The following is a 23242-nucleotide window of genomic DNA, read 5'->3' as shown; positions in this document are numbered from 1 at the left end:
TTTTCCTAAATTTTTTGTCACTTTTTTGTCAAATTTTTGTCAATTTTTCCAAAAAAATTTCGTCACTTTTTTTGTCACATTTCCATCCTTGTTTTCGTCTCAGTTCTGTCGCTATTTTCACACCTTTTCTCCAGAAGCTTTTGGATTGGGGTAAAGCTGGGGAAGACGTGCTGGGTTCAGGCGGGAGTTAAGGGTTAATCCAAAAGCAGATTTATTTTCCGTTGTCGTTCCTTCTCGTTTCCCACTGAGGTTCTGCTTTGAGCCTTGTTTGATCCAAACCCAGGCGGCCGTGTTGAGCTCCACACTTCCCGGGAATCGTTTAGTTATTTTTGCATCAAAGTCTCGTTGAACCGGAGCGTTTAAACCAGCAGCTCGGCCTCCCATGCAAAACGTATGGAAAGCAACACCAGCCAACACAACAGATGGTGCCGCTGTGCCTTTGAGCAAAACACACACGAAACAGGCGGAAACTTACGTAAAACGCTCGGACGCTGCATCTTGGACGAGCCTGGAAAACACAGAACAGGATTAAAGTGGTCGCTTTAAAAACACTCCTGCCTCCGACTTCACATGGTGCAAATCATCGACGAACTTCCTCATTTTCTCCACATTTTAATAATGTTCTGTTTTCAGCCAATCAGACGCAGACGTGGCAAACAGGAAGGAACTGGTCAGATCTGATGCAAACGCTGAGAAGTGGATGAAACTGTCCTTGGCACTGGCCGAGATAACAACGACAAAACATGAAGGATCAACAGTCCCTGAGCAGCAACGGAGAGAAGAAACCAAGGACAATCCACAACATGAGCTCAGTAAATAATCCACAACAGAAGCTCAGGACAATCCACAACATAAACTCAGGACAATCCACAACATAAACTCAGGACAATCCACAACATAAGCTCAGGAAACAATCCACAACATAAACTCAGGAAACCAAATCAAGGACAATCCACAACATAAACTCAGGACAATCCACAACAGAACCTCAGGAAACCAAGGACAATCCACAACAGAACCTCAGGAAACCAAGGACAATCCACAACATAAACTCAGGACAATCCACAACATAAACTCAGGACAATCCACAACATAAGCTCAGGAAACAATCCACAACATAAACTCAGGAAACCAAATCAAGGACAATCCACAACATAAACTCAGGACAATCCACAACAGAACCTCAGGAAACCAAGGACAATCCACAACAGAACCTCAGGAAACCAAGGACAATCCACAACATAAACTCAGGAAACCAAGGACAATCCACAACATAAACTCAGGAAATTTTTGTCCATTTTTTGTCCCTTTTTCCTAAATTTTTCGTCACTTTTTTGTCAATTTTTTGTCAATTTTTTGTCACTTTTTCCTAATTTTTTTGTCAAATTTTTGTAATTTTTTTGTCCATTTTTCGTCACTTTTTTGTCACTTTTTTGTCAATTTTTTGTCACTTTTTCCTAAATTTTTCATCACTTTTTTGTCAATTTTTTGTCCGTTTTTTGTCACTTTCAACCTTCACAACCTAACCTCAGGAAACAATCCACAACATAAACCAAGGACAATCCACAACATAAACTCAGTAAATCGTATTTGAAATCTATTGTTTTGGAGGTCATGATTAAACACGTATCATATTCGAAGCACCTGCATCATGAAATATGTTTGTCTGACCGTAGTCTGTGTTCAGAGTCACAACCTGCTCTAACCACTACAATAAAAGGCTCAAACTGCACGATGAGCTTAATGAGCGCAATAAAAACCTACATTTTATGCACCTATGAGAGCCTTTTTTCTTGAATTTCGGAATATATCTTATCTATTTCGCGATACACTTGAATCACAATAAGTATCGTATTGTGAACTCTGTATCATATCGTGAGCTCTACATCATACTTCTTCTTCTTCTACATCGTATCGTGAGCTCTGTATCGTATTAACTGACCTCCACAAATAACCCATGAATAATATTTTGCATATTCATCTCCTCCCCTAATCTTAACGACACTAAGTAGGATTAAACAACGAGGAGCCGTGCATTAGACGGTTATAATGCACGACGCGGAGTCACGAACACCACGACGCGCAGCGGAGTAAGTGCATTCTAACGTCTAACGCGGCTCCTCGTTGTTTAATCCGCTTATACCAGGGTCCCACAAACCTAACATTTATAATAAATGTGTTTTTCATTGACTAAAGTCACTAAATCTGCCAGACCACGGGACTATTTTGTGTGGGTTATTAGCCGGTCACTGAAGGCTGGTCTCAGAGCGAGTCATTCTCCGCAGCTATTACGAGGATCTCAGTCAGGCTCAACGACACAACATCAGCACAGAATCACAACACAACAGGACTAACCCGGAAACACTTTTCCCTGGAAGGAAACACCGATATGCGCCACTCGTGGGCACCAGTTATTTACCTTTTTTGGGTCACATTATTTGTCTTTTTTTTGTCTTTTTTTGTCACATTTTTTGTCTTTTTTTGTCGGGTTTTTTTTTGTCGTTTTCTGTCTTTTTTTGTCATTTTTTTGTCAAATTTTTGTCTTTTTTTGTCTTTTTTTGTCGGGTATTTTTTGTCTTTTTTTGTCTTTTTTGTCATTTTTTTGTCAAATTTTTGTCTTTTTTTTTTTGTCACATTTTTTGTCACATTTTTGTTTTTTTAAATCTTTTTTTGTCACTTTTTTTGTTACATTTTTTGTCACATTTTTGTTTTTTTTGGTCTTTTTTTGTCTTTTTTTTGTCACATTTTTGTCACATCTTCATCCTTGTTTTCGTCTCAGTTCTGTCGCTATTTTCACACCTTTCACACCTCAGCTTTTGGATTGGGGTAAAGCCGAGCTGGAGAAAACGTGCTCGGTTCAGGCGGGAGTTCAGGGGTTAACCTGAAGAAACAGCTGCGGTGGAGTCGCTCACACCTGGGCCCCCCCAACTCAAACTTTTATGTTTGACTTTACTAATCCAGACAAAGATGCTTCAATGCAGGATCATTTTATGTACGCCTGAAAATGATGAATAGCCTTAACCGTTTCCAATAGAAATGTAAAGCTCATATGTTATTAACAGTAGCTAACCTAGCTGCTCACTCTCCTCTACAAACATTTAGCAAACACTAAATCCATCTCATACGTTCCTGTCAGTCACTAATTACGCCTTTATCTGACTCAGCTGTGTCAGGCGTTGCTATGGAGACGCCACAGCGGAGTGACATCCCAGTGATTTAACTACCGGACTACGTGTGCGGTTATACCAGAATAATGCACCAGCCAATCAGAGTCCAGTATCACCCAGACCATGGTTTAATGCTTATTATTATCACCTTATTCACACTTAACAATCATCCCTTATTATAAAGAGAAACACAACTTTTACTCCTCTCCTTCAAACTCATGAATAAGAAATGTGTTGTTATTTTTATCTGGAACAAAACACAAAAGAAAAGACATAAAGTAAATCGTGTAGAAGATCATCTCCTCCTGATGCAGTGGCTGATGCTGTTCTTACTAAAGTGCATGAAACTTCACACATTCACAGTCTGAAAACCAGCCCTGAACATGAATAACTGCTCAGGTTTTATCTACTTTGTGACTAAACATTTATGCTTCCAGGACTGTGCTTTGTCTGTGCTTGTTCTGTATCTTCAGAGTTTTGCTGTTTCTTATCTTACTGTGTCTTTCGTGGATCCTGAGACAAAACCAGAGTCCAGGGATAACGTTCCATTCATACCAGACTGAAGTGACCAGAAAAACAGGTTCTTTAGGCGCTCCCTGTATGTGCAAATCAAACTGTTCACTCATGACGGGCAAACAAGGGCAGAGCGAACCCTTATACACCAGAAAACCTGAAGCAAAAGTCTGGGAAGAATGAGCCGTAACATTATGACGAAGCAGGAGAAACTAGCAACTTTAAAGTGAACCTTAAAGGGATTGTTAAAGGGAATGTTACAATTATATATGTTCCTCCCCCACATGTTCCTCCATGTCCTCATGTGTAGAATGAGCTCAGACCTGTTCACCTGCCTCTAAAATCCTGTCACTCAGAAAGGTGTCACTTCGGGTCAGAAGCTTAATATAGAAGCTGCAGTTACACGTATGACCTGAGGTGGCAGCAGTGAGTCTAAAATCACGAACTTGCATCTAACCCAGGGGTGCCCAAAGTGGGGCCCAATTCTGTTGTCCCGCCAGAGAGTGACCTACTTTTGTGCTGTGTGTGGTTAATACTAACTCTCTCCCATTCATTCTCAAAGGTAAATATGGATGCAGTACACTTTTTGACCACCAGCGTCAAATTGGGGGCGCTGTTTCACTCCTTTCCCAAAGTTAAGGAAACACTGTTGTGGAGTCTTTCTCTTGTATCTATCAGTTACAGAGCTTTGTAGCATCAACTTTCACAGTTTTCCAAGTTTTATTGCAAAGGTTGTTTACATCAACAACAGTATGTGTTAAAACTGACTTATAAAAGGATTGATGCTGAACTGACACTTTCAAAATAATCTAATGTGGCGTTTTCTTTGAGTTAATGAATGAGGTGCTGTAGATGCAGGTGTTTTGTATTTTTGCACTAAATTGCTACAAATGTTGATTTTGTTCGACTAAAACTAGGCTTTTGCCAGAGTTACCAGTTGTTTTAATAGAGCATGTTATTTGCATAGATAGAATCAAATGCAAATGTGGGCTATCGAAAACATTAAAAGTAAATAAAATGTAACTGCACCTGTTGTAATGTGCAGTTATATGTGTTTTTCGTGCTTGTCATCGCCGTGTTTGGCCCGAGACTCACAGGCACTTTTTCATTTTGGCCTCAGAGACAAAAAGTTTGGGCCCCCCTGATCTGACCTCTTTAATGTTGACCTAAGATATACTGTATGTAGCGGTGCCCTTTTTCTTCTTTTTTTCTGGTATAGACATTTGTATTTTCACATTATTACATGTTTAGTTCATCATGATTTATGTCACAGCTGAAACATGGCGCTCCTCGACCCGCCTCTGCATGAGCTGTGTGGATCATCACCGTCACTAAACGTCTCCAAGACTAATTAGAAATCAGATTTTCTGGTTGAGCGCGTGATTGTGACAGAGCAGAAGATAACGGTGACACAGGCGTAAACGTCCTGTTATGACACGACAGCGATGAACTGGTTAGGATCAATCTGCTGCTCTGAACGGTTGTCATTCTATTGTTTATAATTGCAAATAGAGAAGTAGGGCAGGCGAGCTACAAATCTGCTGAGAGGCCCCTCCCGACGGGCTCAGGAACCTCGTCTTTTAATGCACCTCACAGTAAAGGAACATCTTCTAAAAACTAAAAAAAAACAGATGTGGGGGTTTGTTGATGGGGAGGTAACGCCCTCTTCAACTAGCCCGCTCGACACCCTGGCTTTTTAACGCACTACACTACGCAGGGCTTAAATACTTACTACATATTACATAATAATATTGATAACCATTCGACTGATCGTTCTCCGTTTGTAACTTGCTTTGTACAAACATCGCACATGTAACAAGACTGTTATTGTGCTTCGTTTCTCTTCTGCTAAATTCTGTTAATTATCAAATCAAATCAAATTTATTTATATAGCACATTTAAAACAACTGCTGTTGACCAAAGTGCTTCACAAAAGGCCTACAGTACAGAAACAAATAGAAATATAATAATAAAAAACAAAACACAATATACAAAACAGCAAAGCACGAACAGCTTAGATTTGGCCAGATATGTGCTAGACAGTGTTAAAAGCTTTTGCATAAAAGTGTGTCTTAAGCAAAGATTTAAACTGTTCCAGTGTCTGAGCAGCTCTGATGTGGAGAGGCAGGTCGTTCCACAGTTTTGGAGCTGCAACAGAGAAAGCCCTGTCCCCTTTAGTCACATATTTGGAGCGAGGGACCTCTAAAAGCAGCTGATCAGCAGATCTCAGAGCCCGAGCAGGGGCGTGACGTACCAGAAGCTCAGACAAATACAGAGGAGCAGCGCCATGGAGACATTTAAAGACAACAAGTAAAAGCTTAAACCTTATCCTATAATTACATGAACATTCCCTTAAGTGCTTTGTAAGGGTGGTCCACTTTGAAATGTAACAGGTTCCTCACTAAGGAGGCAAATCCAGGTATGATGTTGCTAAATGTATCATAATGTGTTAAATCACAGACGGGTACGTTGTGTTCACGTGTGCGCATACTGTGTTCCAAGGCTCTCGTACTTTGTAATATGTTCTTTTGTGCTATTGTTGTGATATCCACTTTTATTGTAATGATTTCGGGGGCGTTTATAAGCTTTTGCTTCGGCCCACTCCTTTTGAGCAGAATTTTAACTGCTCAAATGAACAAATGAACTAAACTAAACTAATAATCTCTTGTTATATTTGTAACACACGGCCTGTTCTGGTTTGTACAGCTCACATTACTCTGAGGGATCAAGGTCTGGGAGAAAACTCTGTAAACATCGCTTCAATAACAATCATCAGATCTGCTTCAGAAGCATCTTCATGAAACACTTTTGTTTTATTGCGCTTTTGTCATTATTTTAATCACGCTTTTATACATTTTTTATTGCTCTTCTGTCACTTTTTAATTATGCTTTTGTTGTTTTTTTTATTGCACTTTTGTAAAAAAAACAACAACAACAAAAAACACACATTTTGTTGCACTTTTGTCAATGTTTTTTTGCTTAGTGCTATTTTTACAGAAGCTTTTAGATTTGGGTAAAGCCAAAGGCGGAACGTGTGCTCGGTTCAGGCGGGAGTTAAGGGGTTAAAATGTGAAACCAGATCCTCAGAGAGAGACTGCGCCTCGTGTCATTAAGCAGCTCCTCGTGTCACAGGAATCACTGCGGACTGAACCTTCTGAGGAAACTCTAGCCCTAACCCTAACTCTAAGTGTTCAGTTAAAGAGGAGCTGGAGGTGAAACAGATTCTTCCACAACAACAGAAACACAACAGGCTCAGAAACACAGCCTCAGAAACACAACAACAGAAACACAACAGCCTCAGAAACACAACAGCTCAGACACGGACACAGAAGCAGCAGACTCAGACTCACCGACCCTGACGCGCAGCATGTCGCCTCTCTCTCCGTCTGCAGAGGAACATCCAGGTTTCCTCACGCGCACCAGGCTTTCCGGTTCCACCTGCTCCACCTGCGGCGCGCGGGCAGAGTCCACCTGTGCCCAGTGTGCGCACGTGTGTGTCCACGGGTGTGTCCACAGGTGTGTCTGAATCAGAGGCAGAGACTGTGAGGAGGAGGGAGAGAGAAAACCCACAGCGGCTCTGAAAGGATCAGCTTCACACATTATTATTACACCTCTTATCAGGAGGAGCTGCTGGATTCTTTAGCTTTGTTTTACGCTTCATTTGAAACAAGAACACGCCTCTGAAATAAAAGAAGAAAACACAACTTACCTGAAGTAGTAAATAGGGATTTATGTTTTTTACACTACCTTAACACATGTAGTAACTGTGTATCTGTGTAGTAATACTGTGTATTAGTACTTTGCAGGTTCATAATGTGACCTTAGGGTTAGAGTCGTTTTACATGTACCTGCAAAGTACTAATACACATTCTTCATCATGTGTCTCGCCCACAGGTGCACGTTACTGCACAGTTACTTAGAACATCACATGCACTACAATTAAATACTAAACTGACTCCTCCCCGAGGCCACACCTCCTCCAGCTGTTCTGACCCCGAGGCCACACCTCCTCCAGCTGTTCTGACCCCGAGGCCACACCTCCTCCAGCTGTTCTGACCCCGAGGCCACACCTCCTCCAGCTGTTCTGACCCCGAGGCCACACCTCCTCCAGCTGTTCTGACCCCGAGGCCACACCTCCTCCAGCTGTTCTGACCCCGAGGCCACACCTCCTCCAGCTGTTCTGACCCCGAGGCCACACCTCCTCCAGCTGTTCTGACCCCGAGGCCACACCTCCTCCAGCTGTTCTGCCCCCGAGGCCACACCTCCTCCAGCTGTTCTGACCCCGAGGCCACACCAGGCCAGCTCGGAGACATAGTCCCACCAGCGTGTCCTGGGTCCACGAGGCCTTGTCCCACTAGGACATGCCTGGAACACCTCCCGCGGGAGGCGACCAGGAGGCATCCGGAACAGATGCCCGAGCCACCTCAGCTGCTCCTTTCCACGTGAAGGAGCAGCGACTCTACTCCGAGCTCCTCCAGGGCTCCTCCCGATCTCGAAGGGTGCGCCCAGCCACCCTGTGTATTCGCAATCTCGTCCTTTAATGTCAGAACAAAACACGAGACAATGGGGAAAATCTTTGTCTGCACTTTATTTATTTATTGTTGGGACAGTGCACGTTAATGACTGTCCCGACCAGTTCATGAACTGGTCGGGACAGTTCATTAACTAAATGTAAACGCGCCACACAGGACTGAAGGTAATTTCCGTGCTCCTGTGAGGCGACTTCTGCTGTGATATTGGGCTTTACAAAACCAGCCGTGACCAGATTTAAAAAGGGAAACGTGGAGGAGCTCGGCAGCTTCTGTCTTCACCTTCATCCTGGCCTATTGTACATGTTTTAGTGGTGGAGGAAACAGAAGGAAACCTTCGCAGACACGGGAGAACATGCAAACCCCACAGAAAGGCCCCGTCCAGGTGGGAATCGAACCCGGGACCTTCGAGCTGTGAAGAACTCAAAAGTAGCTCAGAGTGGTGTAACTCAGCTACATTTCTGAAACAGTAATCTGTAAAACAAACATGTTTTAAAGATAATCACTGAGATAGAATGTATTACAATGTTTAAGTAACTGGTTATAAAAGTGTTAAACACAGACCTGGAATCAAAGCCGACGCGTCTCACTGTGAGGAGAGGATGAAGAACTTCACTCAGAAGAAACGAAGCCAAAGCACTTTTTAAAAAATATATTTCAAACTTTACAAACCAAAGCAAACCTTGTACAGATTATCACAAACATTGCGGCTCGTTTAAACATTCAGAGCGGGTCAGTCCGGCCGCTTAATTATTGCATCTTTTCACATCGTTCTCAGTGTTTAAGGCCAAAACTTCAAATGAAAACGTTTCCTCAAGACGTCAAGAGAGAGGTGGAAATAAATAAGACAAGTGTGATTATCAAGTCAGATGAGGAGAGGGGGCGGGGCACGTGAGAGGGGGCGGGGCACGTGAGAGGGGGGCGGCCAAAAGTAAATCAAGGAAATGCAAAGCGTTTAACTTCAGGACACCCTGTAGACCCGGGGTGTCAAACACACGGGCCCCGAGAGGCTGTGACCCGGCCCCCGCCCTGTAGACCCGGGGTGTCAAACACACGAGAGGCTGTGACCCGGCCCCCGCCCTGTAGAGTCTCCAGCCCATTCCTGTGCGGAGTTAGGGATTTTTAAAGAATAACCAGAATGCTCATTCCAGCCACTAGGGGGCATCAAACAGAAAAAAAGGAAAGAGTTCCACACGTGTCCAGCAGAGGGCACTGACATAATGAGAGCTCAGGACATGAACACATTAGGGCTGTCACGGTATGAACATTTCACCTCATGGTAATTGTGACCAAAATGATCCCGGTTTTCGGTTTTACCGCGGTATTTTTTTAAATGTGTGTTAATATGTTCAGAAAGCATTGATAGTCCTGCACAAACTGAAATCGTTTCAAAAAAGTTTAACAGTGCTCGTTACATAAAAAAAAGGAACTATAACGATGTGTTGATGATGTTTCGAGGGTTTTACATGAGTCAGAAACGAAGATAAACCGTCTGTATCAGGAAAACTGTTGTTGTCCTTCCAGTGAGCTTTGGCTTTGCAGATTTGGGGAAATGCCATCAGTGTTAAATTCATAAAACTGCGGCGAGAGTGAATCTGCCACTGGGAGCCCCGTAACGCATTGTGCCATCGTGCGGAGGTATCCGGACACGGCTTATGTACTGGCGGTGGCGCTGCAGCCGCACTATGAATTTTTACCGGGGTTTACCGCTACACCGGTTACCGTGACATCCCTAGAACACATTATATAGCCACGTGGTAAATGGACAGTCTGCCCCAGGGCGGCTGTGGCTTCAATAACAGCTCCACCACCACAGAGTGTGGAGTGAATGAACTATGACCATGTCGCAGTTTGAGGAGCTCGTGACACAGGCTTGTAAAGTGCAATACCCGTGTCAGCCGTGGTTATTAATGAAGCGACAGCCACGCTGGGGCTTTGACCAAATCACAGCTCATTATTATTCATTTATTAAGTGCGTCCCGTGACCCGTGACCCGCCGTGGGAGCTGGATTTCAGCCCGACATGAGTTTGCCGCCCTGAGCTCGAAGGTTTCAGCTTTCGTCGGCACAACAGAGAGACATTAAAGGCCCTGCACTTGATGTTTCTTTGGTGTGTTGTAAAAGATTCTGACATGTGCGCTGTAAACCCGATTGCAACATCGCGCTGTCCTGGAGGGACGGGATAAGAGCGGCCAATAAAAAACATTCTTTTTAAATCCAGTTGGTGCGGCTGATATTCCAGTGCACTAAAGAGTCCAAACATTACGGTTCATCAACAACAAAACTCTGATTTAGTGCCAGCAAGTGTTTTAGTGCTGAAGTGAAGCTAACGGAAACCTCGGCCGCCCAGGAAACGACTTCCGGCAAAACAAAAGCACCGTCTCATTCATTAGTTCAACTGTCTTTATGTCTGACTATTAAAGGGATGTTTCAGGATGTTTGACATAGAGCCTCATTAGTTATCCAGAGTGTTATCCAGGTGCTAGGCAAGTGCTAGGCTAGTGCATGTCTATGGTATCAGCTAGCCTGCATTAAAAACAGTGTGACCGGCTCCACAGAGCACCTGAGTCACTGATAACACCAGACTAACCATATACACGTCTGTGTTAAAGGGGGGTATTCTGCAAAATGTACTTTTTCGAGCTTTCCATCATGTTATTCTGTCACTCCCTCATTAAAAACATGGCTGAAGTGTTGCCTTGGCACATTCACGTATTTCTGAGTAATCTGTAAAAACTCTGATGGCGGCCATTTTGAGTAATCTGTAAAAACTCTGATGGCGGCCATTTTGGGTAATCTGTACAAACTCTGATGGCGGCCATTTTAGGGATAGGTTTGCCTGAGTCCTCCTAGGAACGCCCCCACCTCCTGGAGACGCCTCCGAGCTTTGGTCACCAGCCGAGTAACCAACCACTGCTCCTCAGCAGAACCCCCTCCCCACTGATGCCACAGACAGCGTGTGGAGGGGGCGTGTCTAAAGGCTCAGAGGTTCTTAAAGAGACAGAGGCCTATTTCAAGACATTCACTACAGCCATTTTATACAAGGCAGTTATTCTAATTTACTGCATTTACAGACCAGCAGAAGGTTTGTCATCATTGTAGTGAGATATAGACTGGTGCTGTGGGACTGAAGAAAGCAGAACCCCCCTCTTTAAGAGAAGTTATATCTGAGCAGCATCAGCTTCGTGGTTGTATAAGCTACGCGGCGGCGGAGTGATCTGCTAGAAAATAGTCCCTCAAAATGTGATCATTCATGTGATGCAGGTCAGTTATTTTCCAAACATGATTCTATGGACACAGACATGTATATGGTTAGTCTGGTGTTATAAGTTTTCTGTTTTTAATGCAGGCTAGCTGATACCATAGACATGCACTAGCCTCGCATTAGCCTAGCGCCACGAAACTCTTCAAATACTTAAAATGTGTGTATTTAATTATATTCTTGTTACGTAGAAAGTACCTGCTGAACTAATGAATGAGACCAGTGCTGTTACCGTTCGCTCGAGTGCACAGAGTCAATCATTAGGATGCGGATAAGACACAAACGAAAATAATGGATGCTAATATTCTGTGCCAAAAGTTTGAAAAATAAACTTCTAACTAACCCAGAAACACTTTGTCCCTGTGTGAAAGTCTCTCCTCTGCATGATCACGTTTGGCTCGACTCGCTCCCATGATGAAGCTCCTGTAGATGAAGCTCCTGTGGATGAAGCTCCTGTAGATGAAGCTCCTGTAGATGAAGCTCCTGTAGATGAAGCTCCTGTAGATGAAGCTCCTGTAGATGAAGCTCCTGTAGATGAAGCTCCTGTAGATGAAGCTCCTGTAGATGAAGCTCCTGTAGATGAAGCTCCTGTAGATGAAGCTCCTGTGGCTGAGCTGGAGGATTCTTCACCTGTTATTTGCATTAGGGCTGAACGATATTTCACCAAACACGATATGTTCCATTTTCTTCAAATTGTGTCAAAAGAAGACTTAAAAAACACCCAATCAGGACCAAAACAAGGGTAGAATTTAACCTCTTAACTCCCGCCTGAACCGAGAGGATCTTTTTCCTCACGTTATCAGATGTTTTTCCATCATTTTTTTGTTGGGTGTTCAACTCATTTTTGTTACTTTTTTGTAATTTTTTATCACATTTTTGTAATTTTTTCGTCCATTTTTGATACATTTTTTGTCACATTTTTGACTTTTTTTTTTTATCGATTTTTTGTAATTTTTTGTCACATTTTTGTCACATTTTTGTAATTTTTTATCACATTTTTTGTCACATTTTTGTCAATTTTTCGTCAATTTTTAATCATTTTTTTGTCACATTTATGACATTTTTTATCGTTTTTTGGGAATTTTTTGTCACATTTTTAATCAATTTTTTGTCACTTTTTTGTCACATTTTTTACATTTTTTCGCCAATTTTTCGTCAATTTTTTCACATTTTTTACATTTTTTGGTCCATTTTTTGTCCATTTTTTATCCATTTTTGTGACATTTTTGCCACTTTTTCATAAATTTTTCGTCACTTTTTTTGTCAATGTTTTCTCACTTTTTTGTCACATTTTTGTCACATTTTTGTAATTTTTTATCACATTTTTTGTCACATTTTTGTCCATTTTTCGTCAATTTTTAATCATTTTTTTGTCACATTTTTGACATTTTTTATCGTTTTTTTGGAAGTTTTTGTCACATTTTTAATCAATTTTTTGTCACTTTTTTTGTCAATTTTTTTTACATTTTTTCGCCAATTTTTCGTCAATTTTTTTGTCACATTTTTTACATTTTTTGGTCCATTTTTTATCCATTTTTGCCACTTTTTCATAAATTTTTCGTCACTTTTTTTGTCAATGTTTTCTCACTTTTTTGTCACATTTCCATCATTGTTTTATCGCTATTTTCACAGCTTTTTTCCAGAAGCTTTTGGATTGGGGTAAAGCCGAACTGGAGAAAATGTGCTCAGTTCAGGTAGGATTTAAGGGGTTAACAAAGCTAGTAAATGTTAAACTAAAACTGAACCTTTACACATGACTTCAATGCATGAGTTTGAGTTTGCAAAAAAAAAAAAATGGGTGGATCTTGTTGCGATATATTGTGGCTTCTCGCGATACGGATATTGCATCAGCTAATATCGCGATACGATATTTTTAGCGATATATTGTGCAGCCCTAATTTGCATATCCTCCACCTCGTCCTCTACATGAGCGAGTTGAGATGCTGCACGTGGCCCACAGTGTTCAGCATGATGGCCCTCTGGTCCAGGATCTCCCTGTCCCGGGCCAGCGCCGCCCTCTCCTGCTCCACCAGGGCCCTGTCCCGCTGCAGGTCTGCCCGCTCCCTCTCCAGCCACATCCTGTCCGCCTGCGCCGCCGCCCGGTCCCTCTGCACCGCCGCCCGCTCCTGCTCCACCAGCTGCCGGTCGCGCTCCAGGACGCCGCGCTCCCGCTCCAGGAGGCCCCACTCCCGGTGCAGCGCCACCGCGCCCGAGTCCGCCACGAACGCCTCGGCGGGCGCGGGGGGGAGGTGAATCTGAGGGGGCGGGGCTTGGAGGGGAGCGGGAGGAGTCTGCAGGGCGGCGGGCGGGGTCTGGTGTCTCGCGGGGCGTTTGTGCGGCGGGGCGGCGGGCTCGTTGCCGCGGGTGACGGGGTCCAGCAGGGGGGCGCTGTGGGACAGGCGGCCCTCCATGGCGTCGTGCATCAGACTGAACCAGGGCCAGGACGAGGGGTCCACAGAGCTCTCCATCCCCACGGGAGGAAACCGCAGGTCCTGGAGAAACACACGTTTAAATAATAAGAAAAGATCATCCTTTATTGATCTCACAAAGGAATTCACTTGTTACAGTCGGGCTGCTCGATTGTTGAAAAAATAATAATCACGATTATTTTTGTCATAATTGAAATCACGATTATTCAAACGATTATTTGTTCCCTATAAAAAAAGGTCTTTATTCTATTTAAATATTTATTAATAAAAAAAACTATGCTGAATATTTTCTGTTTTCTGAACCGTCATAAAAGTAGGGCTGTGCAATTAATCGAAATTCGATTACGATTTCGATTACAACAGTAAACGATTACAAAATTAGCATAATCGCAAAAAATCGATTATAATTATTATTTATTTATTTGTTTCAATTTTTTTCTTCAATTTTTTTTTTTAAAATTTTTAATTTTTTTTTTTTTTTTTTAAATTTTTGGATTTTTGTCACTTTTTTGCTGGATTTTTGTCACTTTTTTATGGATTTTTGTCATTTTTTTTTATGGATTTTTGTCACTTTTTTGATGGATTTTTGTCACTTTTTTGATGGATTTTTTTTAAAGGCAACAAATAATCGTTTGAATAATCGTGATTTCAATTATGACAAAAATAATCGTGATTATTATTTTTTCAATAATCGAGCAGCCCTAATAAAAGTACAAATGATTTAAAGTTTGCCTCGGTTAAAGAGAGGTCTCAGTTTCACACCTGCCCCCTGCTGACCAGCTCTCACACCTGCCCCCTGCTGGCCTGCCCTCACACCTGGCACGTGAAATGCGGAGGGGAAATAATCCCAGCGCCATGAAATATGCAAGTCTGCTTTGCAAAAAAAAAAATTACAAAAAAAAATAATTAAAAAGTGGATTTTTTTTGGGAAAAATGACAAAAAAACCACACGTTTTTTTCCGATGATGCAACTTTTGTAATCGTTTAGTGGAATAATCGAAATTGTAATGGGATTTCGATTAATTGCATAGCCCTATATATAGAATCAGATCATCAGGCAGTTCAACTTCCCGAGGGCTTTGTGTAAGAAACTGTTCTTCAGTCGACTGGACCTGGGCCGTAGATTCCACAGTCTCCTGTCCTTAATGGAGGAGCCCCCCAGATCTTCTCCGCTGCTCTCACGATGCGCTGGAGGCTCTAGACGCCGCGCCACACAGTGACAACAGAAGCAAATGCACTTTTTCATGATAATCCTGTCCATACGAAGTCAAGCTGAGGATCAATCCAGTGTATCGTCCACACGGCCGGCGTTTTGGAGGTCTGTAAACGAACGAGGTCCCAGAGTGGAAAGATCTCAAATCGCCGTTTACGTGGCGCCGTTACGACGTCTCTCTCCCACCTGATAACGGAGCTCGATTGTGACAGTCCAGACCCTTGTACGAAACGAAGTAAGTACGGTAAAACCGGGAAAACCAGGCTAGCTTTGAGCTAACATGAAGCTAAAGTAACTAAAGTAACTCCACTTCCCCTCAGCCGCATCACTAGCAATGCATTTTGTTTCTGCTGGTCTGTTTTTAACCAATCACCAAAAGTACAGTAAAGTAAAAATAAACATATATAAATAAGAGACAAAACACAAACATGCACAGATAATATCAGATAAACTGTTGACTTTTTTGGTACATTTTATCACATTTTTGTCATTTTTTCGTCATTTCTTAAATCAAATTTGTGTCATTTTTTGCCACTTTTTCATCATTGTTTTCGTCTCAGTTTTGTTGCTATTTTCACACCTTTTTCCCCAGAAGCTTTTGGATTGGGCTAAAGCCAAACAGGAGAAAATGTGCTCGGTTCAGGTGGGGGTTAAGGGGTTCACCAATCACCAGTCACAAGTATATCCTTATGTTATGTTAATCATAACATGTTATAATAAAGTGCAGCACAATAAAAAAAAAACATACAAATCACACAAATGACTAATGAAAATAAGACACAAACATAATATCAGATAAATTGTTGACTTTTTTGGCGACACTAACACTGGCCTTTGTTGTAAAAGGTGCAGTCCTGATCTCATGCAGTAAGACTACAGCGTGTCCTCGGTCTTCCTCGGGGAGGGGGGGATACGAGTGTATATGATATGTACGATACCAATGAGTCTCTGTACCTTGTATCTCCTCTTCAGATTGTCCCATTTCTTGGCGAGTTGAACCGTGGAGATCTTCCCTTGTAGACGCAGCTCTCTCAGGATGGCTCTGAGGAGAGGACGATGATATATCCATAAATCAACGCCACATAAGAACATCTTTAATGCATCTGTATAGGAAGTAGGGCTGCTCGATTATTGAAAAAATAATAATCACGATTATTTTTGTCATAATTGAAATCACGATTATTCAAACGATTATTTGTTGCCTTTAAAAAAATCCAGCAAAAAAGTGACAAAAATCCAGCAGAAAAAATGACAAAAATCCAGCAGAAAAAATGACAAAAATCCATAAAAAAAGACACAAATCCAGCAAAAAAATGACAAAAATCCAGCAAATAAAAGACAAAAATCCATCAAAAAAAAGACAAAAATCCATCAAAAAAAAATTACAAAAATCCATCAAAAAAATGACAAAAATCCAGCAAAAAAGACAAAAATCCAGCAAAAAAAATGACAAAAATCCATCAAAAAAAGACAAAAATCCAGCAAAAAAATGACAAAAATCCATCAAAAAAAGACAAAAATCCATCAAAAAAATTACAAAAATCCAGCAAAAAAATTACAAAAATCCAGCAAAAAAAGACAAAAATCCAGCAGAAAAATTACAAAAATCCAGCAAAAAAATTACAAAAATCCAGCAAAAAGTGACAAAAATCCAGCAAAAAAAAGACAAAAATCCATCAAAAAAAAGACAAAAATCCAGCAAAAAAAAGACAAAAATCCAGCAAAAAAATTACAAAAATCCAGCAAAAAAGTGACAAAAATCCAGCAAAAAAGTGACAAAAATCCAGCAAAAAAGTGACAAAAATCCATAAAAAAAAGACAAAAATCCAGCAAAAAAATTACAAAAATCCAGCAAAAAAGTGACAAAAATCCAGCAAAAAAGTGACAAAAATCCAGCAAAAAAGTGACAAAAATCCATAAAAAAAAGACAAAAATCCAGCAAAAAAATTACAAAAATCCAGCAAAAAAGTGACAAAAATCCAGCAAAAAAGTGACAAAAATCCAGCAAAAAAGTGACAAAAATCCAGCAAAAAAGTGACAAAAATCCAGCAAAAAAATTACAAAAATCCAGCAAAAAAGTGACAAAAATCCAGCAAAAAAGTGACAAAAATCCAGCAAAAAAGTGACAAAAATCCAGCAAAAAAGTGACAAAAATCCAGCAAAAAAATTACAAAAATCCAGCAAAAAAGTGACAAAAATCCAGCAAAAAAGTGACAAAAATCCAGCAAAAAAGTGACAAAAATCCATAAAAAAAAGACAAAAATCCAGCTAAAAAATTACAAAAATCCAGCAAAAAAAGTGACAAAAATCCAAAAATTAAAAATTAGGAAAAAAAAATTTGAAAAAAAAAATAGACATTTTTTTTTGAAAAAAAATAAAAAAATAAAAAATATAATCGATTTTTTGCGATTATGCTAATTTTGTAATCGTTTACTGTTGTAATCGAAATCGTAATCGAATTTCGATTAATTGCACAGCCCTAATAGGAAGTACCTCCAGGCAGCTTTGGCGGTGTTTCTGCGTCCGGTGAATAAGGCCTCGTTTGCAGCTCTGAGCTTGATCAGGTTCTGAGTGTCGTCTTCGGTCACTGAGAAGGAAAGAAACACAATGAGAAACCGCTGATGAAAACCCTGTCAGGAAAGAGTGGTTTTTGTTTCTTCACTTTTGTACGAATGCTCCGTGGGCGGGGGCGACTCCTCCCCGTTCTCGTCGATCAGCGTCACGTTCCCGTCCGGGTTTTGCACCAGACTCTCCTCGTGATGCGCGTTCTCTACGGCGTTCTCCGACACCAGAGCGTGGCCCAGCTCCTGCGCGCAGCTCCGGTCCTCCAGGGGGCAGTCTCTGTCGGCGGGCAGCGGGGGCAGCGAGGGCGGGGGAGAGGAGAGGAACAGCGAGTCGTCCGCGTTGCTCCACACGGGCTCCACGGCCGCCTCCTTCCCGAGGAGACGGCCCTCGAAGGCGTCGCTCATGAGCTGGAACCAGGGCCAGGCCGCGGGGTTCACCTGGCCCTCCATGCCCTGAGGAGGGAACTTCAGGTCCTGCAGGAGAGGAGGCCATTTTAGACAGTCTGCACGGGAGGAACCACATGGAAACACTTGGTATATGCGATACAGGTCTGGAAAACAGCGATAACGATATTAGTTTTTTTGTGGTATTTCACAAAACTATTTCAACACAACATGTTCCATTAAAAAAAGATGTCCTCACTAGGGCTGAAACTAGGGCTGTGCAATTAATCGAAATTCGATTACGATTTCGATTACAACAGTAAACGATTACAAAATTAGCATAATCGCAAAAAATCGATTACAATTTTTTTTTTTCAATTTTTTTATTTATTTTGTTTTATTTTTTTCAATTTTTTTTTTCAATATTTTCTTTGTTTTTTTTTTTTTTCTAATTTTTAATTTTGGGATTTTTGTCTTTTTCTGCTGGATTTTTGTCATTTTTTTTGCTGGATTTTTGTCACTTTTTTGCTGGATTTTTGTAATTTTTTTGATGGATTTTTGTCACTTTTTTTCTGGATTTTTGTCATTTTTTTGCTGGATTTTTGTAATTTTTTTGATGGATTTTTGTCACTTTTTTGATGGATTTTCGTCTTTTTTGATGGATTTTCGTCTTTTTTTCTGCTGGATTTTTGTCACTTTTTTGATGGATTTTTGTCTTTTTTTTGCTGGATTTTTGTCACTTTTTTGCTGGATTTTTGTCACTTTTTTGATGGATTTTTGTCACTTTTTTTCTGGATTTTTGTCTTTTTTTGCTGGATTTTTGTCACTTTTTTGCTGGATTTTTGTCACTTTTTTAAGGATTTTTTTTAAAGGCAACAAATAATCGTGATTTCAATTATGACAAAAATAATCGTGATTATTATTTTTTCAATAATCGAGCAGCCCTACTGGAACTAATCGATTAATCGTTTTCTGGTACACACAGACTCAAATAGAGCAAAAATTACCTGAAAATGTAGCATTTCTGATGAAAAACTACTTTGTTTTTATAGCAAGTGTTCGTGTCTCGTCCAATCAGAAGCAGAATTAGCACCAAGAGCCTCCAACAAACATTTACTTTACGTTTCCTCAACACGTCCTCGAGCGGATCCACTTCAGCTTCATGTGATAAAAAAAATGGAAAAAATAAAATGTTCCTACACCATTCACAGCCAAGCGACTAATCGATTAATCGTAAAAATAGTCGATAGATTAATCGATACTAAATAATCGTTAGTTGCAGCCCTGGTCCTCACAAAATTATAACAGTTTTTAACAGAGTTTGTGAAAAACTGTGGATCTGGGTCAGATTGAAGGTGGTGATGTGATATATTGAGGCAACACTAATGATATAATACACTGATGACATCATAAATATAATTAGGGCTGCGCTGAACGATACTAGTTTATCAGAAACAAAGTTCAGGCATTACTAGTATTGAGACGAAGTTTTGATGCTGTTGGTCCAGGCTTGGGCTGGGACAAAACATCAGATCAGATTAGGATCGCAATACTTTTTCACGTATCGCAATACTTTCAATACTAGTGTTTGGAGGCATTTTCATCCTGCACTCCTTTGTTTGGCAGTAACAGCTCTTTGTTACATTATGTGTTTCTGATCTGAACACCGACAACTGTGAGATGGCTTTGGGTTGATAAGGTTAACATATTACAAATCATAATTACTAATTATATCGCAATACTAGGGCTGCTCGATTATTGAAAAAATAATCATCACGATTATTTTTGTCATAATTGAAATCACGATTATTCAAACGATTATTTGTTGCCTTTAAAAAATCCATCAAAAAAGTGACAAAAATCCATCAAAAAAAAGACAAAAATCCATCAAAAAAAAGACAAAAATCCATCAAAAAAGTGACAAAAATCCATCAAAAAAAAGACAAAAATCCATCAAAAAAATGACAAAAATCCATCAAAAAAATGACAAAAAACCATCAAAAAAAAGACAAAAATCCATCAAAAAAGTGACAAAAATCCATTAAAAAAGTGACAAAAATCCATCAAAAAAAAGACAAAAATCCATCAAAAAAGTGACAAAAATCCATCAAAAAAAAGACAAAAATCCATCAAAAAAAAGACAAAAATCCATCAAAAAAAAGACAAAAATCCATCAAAAAAAGACAAAAATCCATCAAAAAAAAGACAAAAATCCATCAAAAAAGTGACAAAAATCCATCAAAAAAAAAGACAAAAATCCATAAAAAAAAAGACAAAAATCCATCAAAAAAGTGACAAAAATCCAAAAATGTAAAAAAAAAATTTTTGAAAAAAATTGATAAAAAAAATTGAAAAAAATAAATAAATAAAAATTATAATCGATTTTTTGCGATTATGCTAATTTTGTAATCGTTTACTGCTGTAATCGAAATCGTAATCGAATTTCGATTAATTGCACAGCCCTGCGCAATACATATCGGATCGGCCCCTGAGTATCGTGATATGTATCGGCTCGTGATAAAAGTGGATCGTCTCAGCCTCCAGGCTCAAATAAATGATGCAAATTTCTTTATGGAATAAATTAACATTGTTCTGGTTTATGGTTCGATATGACAAATATTTTCATTATAGGTATCGGAAAAGTATTGTTCAGGGATCGGTATCGTAAACACAGCATCGTTAAAGTACCAGTATCGGTTCCCAGCCCTTAAAGCAGTACTAAGTAACGTGTTTACCTTAATAACTCCTCCCCGTAGTCCCTGTGGGGGTGATACAAGTGTTTATGGGATGATTGGAGGGTCTTTCATCGCCCCCTGGTGTCTCTGGCCAGAAAACCATGTTTGCAACTTGACTGCCACCGGACCGGAGAAAGCAATACACACTAATGTAATCACGAAGAAGAAGCTAACAGGCTAACGGGCAAAGCTAACTGCGGCTAACGTCACTTTAAATAGTATTTACAGCCAAGTTTGAGTGAAAAAAAATATTTCCATTGTATAATTGGATGCACAGTAACCCTCTGTCCCTTCGCCTTTCCTGTCAGCGTAGGATTTACTCTCCAAGACAATTAATAAGTTAAAAAAATCGTAACTTGCTACGACACCTGCAGTTGCGCTTATGGCCTCTAGGGGGAAGAGTTACTTAGTACTGCTTTAATATAATACACGTGTATTGTGTCACAAGTTTCTCAAAGTGCTGCAGTGTAATCATTATTAAAGCAGTGCCCCTAGAGGACATAAGCGCCACTGCAGGTCGTAGCAAGTTAATACATTAATTGTTTGGAGAGTAAATCCTACGCTGACAGAAAAGACAAAGGGACAGAGGGAGATTGTTCATCCAATTACACAATGGAGATCATTTTCTTCACTCAAACTTGGCAGTAAATACTCTTTAAGTGATGCTAGCCCGCAGTTAGCTTTGCCCGTTAGCCTGTTAGCTTCTTCTTCGTGATTCCATTAGTGTGTATTGGTGACCCTGACCCAGAGGCAGTCAAGTTGCAATTGTAGTTTTCTGGCCAGAGACACCAGGGGGAGATGAAAGACCCCCCGATCATCCCATAAACACTTGTATCACCCCCAGAGGGACTACGGGGAGGATTTATTATGGCAAACATGTTACTTAGTGCTGCTTTAAGCTATTATTGCCTCTGTCTCTGTGGAAGCCGGGATTTGAACCGCCAGCCTCTCAGTTATCGGACGAACTGCTCGTATTGTGGTCGGGAACACTGTCTGTTCTCCCTTTGTGAAGCCTGTGTCTTCACCCTCAGGCTCCTGCAGGACGCTGACCTTGAACCTGGTTTTCAGATTGTCCCATTTCTTCGAGACTTGATCTGGAGTGATTTTCCCGGTGAGGCCGAGCTCCTTCACGATCCCCCTGAAAACACAATCATCGGGTCACACCGAGGCACCAGCGTAATGTCATAATTGAAATCACGATTATTCAAACGATTATTTGTTGCCTTTAAAAAAATCCAGCAAAAAAATGACAAAAATCCAGCAAAAAAGTGACAAAAATCCAGCAGAAAAAAAGTGACAAAAATCCATAAAAAAAGACACAAATCCATAAAAAAGTGACAAAAATCCAGCAAAAAAGTGACAAAAATCCAGCAAAAAAATGACAAAAATCCAGCAAAAAAGTGACAAAAATCCAGCAAAAAAAGACAAAACTCCAGCAAAAAAAAGTGACAAAAATCCAGCAAAAAAAAGACAAAAATCCAGCAAAAAAGTGACAAAAATCCAGCAAAAAAAAGACAAAAATCCAGCAAAAAAGTGACAAAAATCCATAAAAAAGTGACAAAAATCCAGCAAAAAGACAAACATCCAGCAAAAAAATGACAAAAATCCAGCAAAAAAAAAGACAAAAATCCATAAAAAAGTGACAAAAATCCAGCAAAAAAATGACAAAAATCCAGCAAAAAAGTGACAAAAATCCAGCAAAAACATTACAAAAATCCAGCAAAAAAGTGACAAAAATCCAGCAAAAAAAAGACAAAAATCCATAAAAAAAAGACAAAAATCCAGCAAAAAAGTGACAAAAATCCCAAACTTAAAAATTGAAAAAAAAAAAAAAAAAAAAAAAAAATTGAAAAAAAAAATTTGAAAAAAATAAATGAAAAAAATAAATAAATAAAAATTATAATCGATTTTTTGCGATTATGCTAATTTTGTAATCGTTTAATGTTGGAATCGAATTTCGATTAATTGCACAGCCCTACACCAGCGGTGGTGGTTACGGGACAGCGTGAGCTCGTACCTCCAGGCCGGTTTCACCGTGTTCCTCTTCCCCGTGAACAGAGCTTCATTCGCCGCTCGCAGCTCGATTAACCTCCGGGTGTCGTCCTCCGTCACTGAAATCATCCACATCATCATCACCTCTGAACCCCCACCTGAACTCAGCACAGCCTCTCCACTTTGGCTTTACTCAAATCTAAAGGCTTCTTGGAAAAGACGGTGAAAACGAGGATGAAACGGCAGCAACAAAGTGACAAAAACAAGCAACAAAAGAGTAAAACAGGTCAGAAAAGCAACAAAACAAAACAAAAAGTGACTGAAGAGCAAGAAAAAAGTCTATCTTTATTTTATTTATTTATTAATAAAAAAACTATGCTTAATATTTTCGGTTTTCTGTCACTTAAAGGGGGGGTATTATTCAAGCTTTCCATCCTGTTATTCTGTCACTCCCT

The 23242-nt window shown here is 40.3% G+C and overlaps 1 protein-coding gene across 1 annotated transcript in view; it reads right to left on the bottom strand.

The window, feature by feature from the left end:
• The window catches only part of LOC306965102 (uncharacterized protein), a gene marked incomplete at its 3' end in the record, with an annotated part of 40571 nt that overhangs the window by 16472 nt on the left and 857 nt on the right, over positions 1-23242 (bottom strand). The window contains exons 2-8 of the mRNA XM_079559346.1: positions 22813-22906; positions 21846-21933; positions 17775-18150; positions 17606-17699; positions 16067-16154; positions 13397-13962; positions 11814-12094 (exon numbers count right to left, since the gene is read on the bottom strand). Coding sequence (XP_079415472.1) covers positions 11814-12094; positions 13397-13962; positions 16067-16154; positions 17606-17699; positions 17775-18126 — 1381 coding nt within the window. The 5' untranslated portion in view covers positions 18127-18150; positions 21846-21933; positions 22813-22906. The remainder of the gene's footprint in view (positions 1-11813; positions 12095-13396; positions 13963-16066; positions 16155-17605; positions 17700-17774; positions 18151-21845; positions 21934-22812; positions 22907-23242) is intronic.

Source organism: Gobius niger (assembly GCF_951799975.1).
Source record: "Gobius niger genome assembly, chromosome: 7".
Taxonomy (NCBI): Eukaryota; Metazoa; Chordata; class Actinopteri; order Gobiiformes; family Gobiidae; genus Gobius; species Gobius niger.
Note: the sequence above shows the minus strand (reverse complement) of the source record. Positions and strands in the feature narration are given on the sequence as shown.